The 9,701-nt window shown below is 51.9% G+C and overlaps 1 protein-coding gene across 1 annotated transcript in view; it reads right to left on the bottom strand.

The window, feature by feature from the left end:
* Positions 1-588: 588 nt before the first annotated feature.
* Positions 589-9,701, bottom strand: part of HUNK (hormonally up-regulated Neu-associated kinase) — a 108,519-nt gene continuing 99,406 nt past the window's right edge. The window contains exons 10-11 of the mRNA XM_032631234.1: positions 6,992-7,172; positions 589-3,940 (exon numbers count right to left, since the gene is read on the bottom strand). Of these exons, the coding sequence (XP_032487125.1) occupies positions 3,282-3,940; positions 6,992-7,172 (840 nt within the window). The 3' untranslated portion in view covers positions 589-3,281. The remainder of the gene's footprint in view (positions 3,941-6,991; positions 7,173-9,701) is intronic.

Here is a 9,701-nt window from a genome sequence, read left to right as displayed (position 1 = left end):
TTGCCTCTCCCATACCCACCCCATCAAACTTCAGAGCGAGCTTTGCATAGTGGAAACTGTGGGCCTCTCACTTTCTACCACGCTACACCGTACAGGGGAGTCACACTGCAAGGGGGACGCAGGGCTTAAGCAAGTCTGTAGATATGAAAAATGTTTTGTGAACAGTTATGAAAGAAGTCAGAACTGGGCCAATCCGAACACCCCGTCTGGACCCCCCTTCCATTCTACTCACCACTCCTCTTCCCCCAACCCTCAAACAAGGACAAAAGCTAGAGTTAATGTTCACAGATGGCATTCTTCATGTGCCGTTTTCAGAGTCTACAAGGAAGATCCCGATACCCCCGCCCCCAAAACAGAAAAATGCTGATTCGTCTCGAACTGCCATTTGCCGGACGTCAGGCAGATAGATGTCGGCAGACACCCTGTGGCAAGTGAAACGAAGCCAAAAATGCCCTCAGATACCCACACCTTGATCCCCTCTTGTATCCTGTCAGTTCCTGGGCCAAGAACTTCACGTAGAAGATGATACCACTATTTTGCAACGTGCTCTTAGTTTTAAGATATATTAGCCAATAAATGAAGCAGCCATAGTGAGGGAAAAGTGTATTTCACAGTCGTTATAAAAGTACATATATTTAATAATGGTGACATAAATACAGTCCTTACTTATGACCAGATGGTACAACGAAAGCCGACTTTTCCTCCCGGGTGTCACACGAAGATAGCTGTCACTTCCGGCAGTAACTATAGGCTGATTCAGCTCACAGGTGCAGACCACTACTGAGAGACAGTCATGGGTCAAAGAGACAACACGCTTTGTACTTACCAAAGGGATACTCAAGGTCTCCATATAAATATAATAAAATAATAAAGAATTAACATTTCTTCTCTCACTCGATTCCATAGATTTGTCAGGTGCTCACACACACAAAATACAGTTTCCCCCCTTCCTCACTCCCCCCCTCACCTCTCACTGGGTTTGGAATAAACCTGAGTTCACAGTTCAAGTTGCCAGTGGCGATGCATTTGGTCAGTTGTAGGAGAGCCCGCAGCTGTTCTGGAAGCATACGAGGATCGGGGAACACGTCCCAGCAAGCTAACAGCGACACAGAAATGCTCGTGTTCTCGAGGCAAGTAAAACACAAGAGAGAGACATAAAGAGCTAGACCAAGTTCACAGGCACGTAGCCTGCAAGCCTGCAGAGCCGGCACTTGCAGCTGGAAACCATCTTCAAAAAGGCTTCTTCGGCGATCAAAGACCAAACACTTCATGTCAAATGGAGGGAGGGACTTTTTCAGATGCTTTTCTTCTCTCGACTTAAAAAGCTCTATTTTCAACGGAAAGTTCCGCAACCCGGTCTGCAGCCATCCAAAGGAGTGCCACCAATAGCGGGGAGCCTGACTTACTCCTTAGCCCTAGGGCTGGGGTGATCCCATCAAGGGGGAAGCAGCAGCCCCAGGTCTTGTCAAGGTCAGCCAAGACTGGCCACGGCAGTGGCTTCTGGGGACAGCCAGGTATCTGCTCTCTCCTTGCTAAGTCAGAGACGTTTGGGGCAGAAGAAGGTCACCAGTGCTGAATGAGAAGAAATGAAGGACCATCCCCACTACTCTCTGGCACAGGCTGGCTGCCGGTGGAAGGGAAGGCAGGCTTTGCAAATGCTCAAAGGCTGTGGCCTTTGTTCGGGATCAGTGGGCTGGGAGGACTAGCCCTGGGGTGGCCACATTAGTGGTTTCTGGCGGCACCTGCACCAGCCAACAGTTGAAGACTCCAGGCTGCAGTGTAACCTGTCTCCGAACTGACCTCTATCCAACCTGTGCTGATTCTTCCTCTTTTGCCAGTTCTGCTCACCACCAAGTGGTCCCCGCCAAGTGCCAGGGCCCAGACCCCAGTGGAGACAGCCCCCGGTGGGCTCCAAGCTACACACGGTCAGACGACGCTGGGGTCCACAAAACACGTACAGAGGGACGGCACAGACACAGACCCAGAGATGCATCTTTGGTTCCATCCTTGGCAAAAGGTGTGAAAACAGAACATGGACTCAAAGCCTGCGTGAGGAATGCTGCTGTCCTCAAAGAAGATACGATACTGTATTTTGAACATGCTGCCCTCCAGACGAGCCTCTCACAGCCCACGGCAAACTGGCTGAATTCTAAATCACGCCTGTTTCCTTGGCAGCTTGAAAACCGCATCGCACAGAGCTAATGGTGCCTTCTGAGCACATCCATATCCAACCATAATTCTCTTCTCTCTTTCCAAATAACCACCCGTAACTATGTGTTACGCTTTCCAGCAGGATCAGGGCTCTGTCGATCTGATGGGAAGAACACATGGCCGGCTACGATCTCGCCCCTCGTGCAGGCCAGCGTAGGCCACCAGCCACTCAAAACATCACCTGGGTGAGCTTTGATGCCCTCCACGCTTATCCTCCTGTGAGAACAGGAGTTTGGTGAAATCAATTCTCATCTCTCCATCCAGGTTTTTAAAAATTATGTTGTTTCGGTCTAATGACATCACATAAAGAAAAATCAGCTTTGGAGAAGACAATTCAACCATTAGCAAGTTTCAACCAAAAGAGAAAAGAAATCTGTCATGACCCCGCCTGGCAAATGAGTGTCCCCATCGGCCCTTTCCTTTCATTGGCGTCCCCACTGTTCGGATTGGTCTTTGACCAGATGCCCCTTTTTGCTCACAGGGGACGGTGCTGGTTTCGGAGGTTCCTGCCTGTCCTCCCCAGGGGTTCATGGGACTGGGCGCTCCAGGTCGCCAACTCTTGCCACCCCTGCAGGGATCCACCTCTGTGAAAAGAGGGGAAACCGTGCCTGGGTGAACCAGTTTGTGACGCCGCCATCTGACTGCTGAAAAGAGAACAGTCCATTGAGAGGCACACACAGAGCACGAAGTGGAGAAACAGCTCGGAAGGGTCTGTCATCTGAGTGGCCCAGAGCCCGATGCTGGCTTCTCACCCCCAGTGCAGTTGAGGGAGGTGGGTGGAGGGTTCGTGAGTGGGTGGGAGGAAGGAGGCCGTGCATAATTGGAGCTGGATGCACGGGCAGGCAACCCTCCTGGGGGATCCCAGCATCTCCAGGGGGCCCTACTCGGGACTGGGCTGCACGGGCTCTTGGGTCTGTGGGTTTCAGCTGTGGGGACATCGCATGTCAGGAGGAGGTGAGACCGTGAAGGATGCTCTGTGAGAGGCCTTTGAGTCTTCATGCCCTGACAGATGTATGGAGCTGCTCCATTGCTTTCCTTAGAAATGCCAAGAACCCCACTGCTGGCCCAGGTTAACACTGGCCTTTGACACCGTCAGCCACGTCGAAGGAGAGGCTCACGGGGGCCAGGGGCTGCAGCGGGGGCATGCTGGCCTCCAGGGGCCTGTCTGCGGAGGGCTGCAGGCTCTGATGTCGCTTCCTCAACATCTGTCCGATGCCCATCATGGGGAACCTGCCTCGGCTTTTCACACAGTTCGGGCTCCCCAGGGGCTGTGTGGTGCCATTGCCGGACCCCGGGGCTGGGGGACACATGCCCTCCTCTTTGGGGGGGCTGTTCTTATCTTCGTGGGCAAAGGAGACCAGGGTGGGGTGCAAAGGAGTTTGGAGAGGTGACGGGCTTCCAGGCAGCAGGACGGGAGAGAGCGTCCGCTCACCGGGATTCCCTCGAGCCAGGCCTCCAGGGGAGTTCAGAATCCTATAGTGATGGGACGGGGACAGCAGTTCCGTCTGGTCGTCACGATCCACAGACTCAAAGGAGCGCACCATATCCAGCATCGGGGGGTCTTCCTTGGCAGGGAGGCCAGCGCTCCCAGGCCCCTGCTGAGGGGCCTCTGGTTTCTTGACAATCCTGGGTGTCCTGGGGGGCGGCACAGGGATGAACTCCATGGAGGAGGAAGCCACACAATTGGAGTCCGAGGTTTTGCGAAAAATATTGCGGCAGCCGAAGGAATCTACACACCAAGAAAGCAAAGGAAACATGAAGACGCCACACAAACAGTGCTGACGGCCCGCTCCCGCCTGCTCCGACCCCCAGCTTCACTAAGACAGCGTGTTATCCAGGGAGGTCAGATGGAAGCACGCAGTGAATGGCCGCAGCATCCCATCCTCCCCATGGGGAATCAGACGGTCTTCCTAGAATGGAGGAGACAGAAGGCTGGTGATGGGAGGCCTCCTGGATTCTGATTTGCCTCCTGGCGCCAGCTTAACATCTGTTCTCCTTTCGGTTGCTTAAAATTCTGGACCCTGCCGAAGAGCCTTTGAATAAAAAGGTCCACGACTCAACAGAACGACCACGAAACTGGGGAAGCACACGGATACCAGCTCTCTGAGGACTTGCAGATTTGGTCCTCAGATAATCGAAGCTGGAAGGAGGGTTTCCCTCGTGACTTTTTTTTAAAAAATTATGGTAAAAATTACATAACATGAATTTTAAAGTGTTTATTTGTTACTTAACCAGTCTTAAGTGCACAGTTCAGTAGTGTTCAGTACATCCACACTGCTCTGAAACAGAACTCTTCACCTTGCAAATCTAACAGTGGTTGCCAGGGGCAACCGGTCTATGAATCTGACTACTCTACGTCCCTTGTATAAGTGGAGTCCACAGTATTTGTCCTTTTGTGAGCGGCTTGTTTCACTGAGCACGATGTCCTCAAGGTTCCGCCGTGTCAGCATAGCACGGGTCAGAATCTCCTTCCTTTTTAAGGCTCCCTCGTGTTTTTTGGTCTCACCAGAGCCTCACCTAATTCTGAACAGGGGTGAAACACTCTTCCTCTGTTTATTTAAGGCAACCAGCTGACCCCCACGGTTTCCATTTCAAGTTGGCACAGACTAGAATCCAGGTTTGCAGACTCTGCCAGAAAAGAAAGGGAAAACCTCCACGGGTTTGGAGGCGAGGGAAGTAAAGCCAAGTTCCTGTGGAACAGGCCCTGTCTTAGCTGCCTTTTCCTACCATCATATTTTATAGGCCCCGTCGGGGCTCAGAGGCAGGAGCCAGCTGCCGCCCCCGGCAGTGATTTCGGGGACAGCCCAGGGCACTGGGAATCCTCTTCACCCTACACAAATAAATGCACAGTTCCTGAAATAAACCTCCTCCTCGGGCCAGCACAGATGCCCGAGATTCACCAGCAGAGAGAAGGAAAATTTCATCGATGGCTAACGTCTCCAGTGTTCCAGCTGGCATGTGAGGTCCCTGTCCCTCCGAGATGGCTGCGTGCTCCCAACTTGTAGCCCGGCTTCTCCCTCCGTGCCGTCCTGCTTCCTTCACTTCCCCAGAGGTGCAAATCCTGGGAGGACGCCCCTCACACTGGCCCTACTGATCCCCAGCTCAGAGTCAGCCCCGGGGCATAGAGCCAGACATTGCACTGTCCCCGCAAGAAGGGCACAGTCACCAGCCCCAACCCTCGAGCATGACTGCCGGTTCGTCTTCATCCCATCCTGCCCGGGAGGCAGTAGGCTACACTGGTCAGGAGAGAAAGTTCTAGAGCCAGGCTGCATGGTTGGAAATCTGGGTGCCGTCACTCACCAGCTCTCTGACTTTGGACAACTCTCTGGGCTATTTCCTCATCTCTAGAAATGGGGGCGAGAATGATTTCACTGGGTTGAGGTAAGAGTTGAAACAGTGCCTACCACACAGTGAGTGGTCAGTGCTAGCAATTATATAGGCTCCGGGTTGCTTGTCAGCAACAGGCGCTCAAATCCCAGGAAAATGCGAAGAAACAGAGGACAGTTAGCCCAGAAAAGTATCAAGGAACGCACTCCACCTCTGGGGCTGCAAAGTTACCCCCAAATATGCAGCCCTGACCTAGACTTTCCTTGGGGAATCCATAGGACGCCACTGCCAAGGGTCCTAACAGGATTTGCTGCCTGTTCCCAAGCCAGCAAGGAGGATCCCCCAAGGAGGGACAAGCACAGTCCCTCCAGTGGGGTCCCTGCCTTCCTGAAACCTGCAGAATGAAACTGAACTAAATGGAATTGTTCTTCTCTGGGTGAGAACCGGTCTCAGAGCCAAATGGACCGCGCTGCTTGGTGCTGTTTGAATCTCTCTGATAACTTCCTGCTTGCCCAGGGAACCACTGGTTGATCTCAGACAGCCAGGGCCCTCCTGGAATCTCAGTCTCTTCACATTTAAAACAAAGAGATCGAAGACTGGACTCCACAGTCTCTCCCGTCCGCCCTCTGTAAGGAGAACCTCTCCCCTACCCCACAGTTGGCCTCAGGGTGCACCCCGGCTCCCTGTGCCCGCCTCCCAGCTCTCAGAGTGTGTTAAGCCTCCCTTCTGCATCGCTGGATGCTTGCCCCAGAGGAAGGAGACCCGTATCGATCAGTTGTCTCACGTGCTGGATGGTGAATGAGGCGGAGGAGCCCACACACGTATCTCATTCGAGCCACCCGATAGCTCTGACGGGTAGATTTCCTCTCAAGTGAGGGAACCAAATAAGATCCTCAGAGGGGAAGGAACTTGGGCCGCAACCAGCTATAGAGCTGGGTTTGAGCACCCTACCTCCACCCCAAAGCCCACATCACTGCCTCTCAGGGTGCACTTTTCTGGTGAAGGCTCCCACAAGAGCACGCCCCCATCATGGCTCCCGCACCGAGATCTCTGCCCCTCCAGTACTGAACACCCATTCCTGGTTCCATGATACCATGCACCCCAAGCTCTGCTCCCGCAGTGCCACGCACCCTATCTGCTCCTGCAAAACCATTCCTCCGATCTCTGCTCCTTCATCCTGATCTCTACTCCTGTAATACCTTACACCCTGATCTCTGCTCCCACAATCCCGTGCCCCCCATCTCTGCGTTCTCAAATCCTGCCCACACCGGTGGACAACACCAGGCAGTCTGGACTTGCTTAGTCTCAGGTTGCCTTGCATGCATTAATCCTGCTTTCCCATGGGCACGAGAGGTGTGTCTGTCCCAGGGGCCTACACAGCCACCAGCACGGGGTACACAGCGGCCACGCAGCTGAACACAAATGGCCTGGAGAGCCCCCCGAGCCGACCCACCTTTGTCGGGGAAGCCAGGCTTGGCGGCCTTCCGGTCCTTCAGCAGGGCCCTGGTACTCTGAATCTGCGTGATGAGCGAGGCTGAGGGCTGTTTGTGCGATGGCAGGCTCTTGTCCAACTTCTTGGAAAATGGCCGATGAAGAAAATCCCCTCTTTTCTCTTGTTCTTTGGGCTTTTTATCCTTCCAATCAGAAGCAAACATAGGTACTCAGACGCACACAAGAATACACAATGGAGTCCCTCTCTGAAGAGTTATCAAAGTAGAGTTAAGAAACGCCAGGTTTCCAAAACGCTAGGCTCTCAGCTACGTGTTGAACAATGGAAGCGCTGAGGCCCAGAGGATGCTCCAGGGAACCTCCCTCCCTCCGCCTGGGCCACAGCAGCCTTCGGTGGTCCCCAGCTCCCTGCCTTATGCCGTTTTGATGTGTTCCAACAAGGGCAAGGTCACCCCTGGGCAGTCCATTATTCTAGAACAAGCTGAACAAACTGGCAAAGCGGATGAGGACTCCCGGAAACCTGCTGCCTTATTTATAGCAGAGCCCTACGATCCTGCCCACAGTAGTGGTTTCGCAAAGGCAATTCTGCAAAGGCAACAGAACTGCTTCCTCAGTGCTTGTGTGTTCAGTCAAGCCGAGGAGGTTTACGACCAGCCCACGGAGCCCTGAGCCAGTCTAGGTGAGCTTCTGACCGCTTTACCCGCTCTGGGCATGCGGGCTCTTACTTGTGTACTTAAATTGGCATGATTCAGTCACTTGTGCTGTCAGTCTTGCCTTTATTTAACTCAATTATAATCCCTCTGCTAGGAGTGAATTTGACTGTTTTATATATCTCCCACCCCACAGCCTCGGGCATGAAGCCAGGCATAGAGAGAAAGCTTAATAAATAGTTATTGAAATATTAAAAAGCAAAAACAAAAAAGCCAGTGGAAACGAAACTGAATTAAAATTAATTGGGTTCAAGCTTCTGGGAAGGGTGATGCTGCTAAGAGGAAGCTTTTTTCTGGCCCTAAAGATTATGTTTGATGTTTACTGTTAAACAGAAGCAACTGAAACCGGACCTCGCCACAAGGGAGGGGGAAAAAGAGACCGATTTTCACATTTCTTGCCTTAAAACCTTAAGAGCATTTGCAATTCAAGAGAGCTCATCTATTTTTCATTGATGTTGTTGAAAAGCTTCTCAAGGAAACATCCCCTTCCACTCAGGTAACCCTTTCTAATGAGGATTTTCAGAGCCTTTACGAACTGGGGTTCATTATGTCCAGGTTTTGAGTGGGAAAGAACGACTGGGAAGAGATGGAAAGTGGGGATGCCCAGCACCGCCTTGAGTGTCACCATGAGGACAATAGCTCCCCGGGGCTTACGCCTTGGCTGAGGTGGCTTGTCACCTGGGGAGGAGTGAAGTGAGATGAAAGCAGAGGTGAAACTTCTGCAAACACCCTCCCCAGCTTCTGGACAGCCACTGCCACCTTTATTCAGGATGCCTGGAATGCAAGACACTATTCTAAGAGCACGACCCATGATGAGGCAAATACTGTTATCCCCTCTTGCAGAGGAGCCTGCGGTGGTTAAGAATTCACCCAGAATACACCCAGACAAAACTATAATTCAAAAAGAGACATGCACCCCTATGTTCATAGCAGCACTATTCACAATAGCCAAGACATGGAAACAACCTAAATGTCCGACAGAGGAATGGATAAAGAAGATGGGGTACATATATGCAACGGAATATTACTCAGCCATAAGAAAGAACGAATCATGCCATTTGCAGCAACGTGGATGCACCTAGAGATTATCATACTAAGTGAAGTGAGTCAGAAAGAGAAAGACACATGCCATGTGATATCACTTACATGTAGAATCTAAAATATGGCACAAATGAACCTCCCTACGAAACAGAAACAGACTCACGGACGTAGAGATCAGACTGGTGGTTGCCAAGGCGGGGGTTGGGGGGGAGGGAGGGGGATGGCCTGGGATTTGGGGTTGGCAGGTGCAAACTATTACATTTAGAACGGGTAAAAAACAAGGTCCTACTGTATAGCACAGGGAACTATATTCAATATCCTGTGATAAACCATAATGGAAAAGAATATAAAAAAAGAATGTCTACATGTGTATAACTGAGTCACTTTGCTGTACAGCAGAGACTGGCACAGCACCGTAAATCAACTATACTTCAATATAAAAAAAAAAGAAAAAGAATTCATCCAGGAGCCGGACGGCAACTCAGTTTTTCACAGTCCTCCCTGAAAGTCGGTGTTCTCAACCCTTGATTCCACATTGCCCTCCGGAAGCCTGGGGCAGGGCCAGGCGTTTCCAGCGGCATAGAGAAAGGCTGGGCACAGCGACTGCGGGATCAGGGACCACACTGCAGTCCCAGGGCTCCAGGTCGGCATCTGGAATGCTACAGAGGAGGCCGCGGGCAGGACACTACGGAGGGGGAAGGGGGCATCTGCTCCAGGCCAAGGCCAAACACAATTCTCCACTGCCCCCCTCTCCCCACTTCTATCAAACACCAACAGGCCCCCGTCTCTACAGCAAAGGAGAGTGAGCTTTCACGCTCCCCAGCCTCCCCCAAGCATCAAAGGGCCTGTCCCGAAAAGTCTGGCAGAATTCCATCCTTTTGCTCTGTTCTATCTCTGTTTTTATGAGAAAACTCATAAGTTCTACCTGATAACACCTTAAACAGGAAAAAAGAAATCAAACAC

Source organism: Phocoena sinus, chromosome 4 (assembly GCF_008692025.1).
Source record: "Phocoena sinus isolate mPhoSin1 chromosome 4, mPhoSin1.pri, whole genome shotgun sequence".
Lineage (NCBI taxonomy): Eukaryota > Metazoa > Chordata > Mammalia > Artiodactyla > Phocoenidae > Phocoena > Phocoena sinus.
The sequence above is the reverse complement of the archived record's forward strand: the minus strand, read 5'-3'. Positions and strand labels throughout refer to the sequence as shown.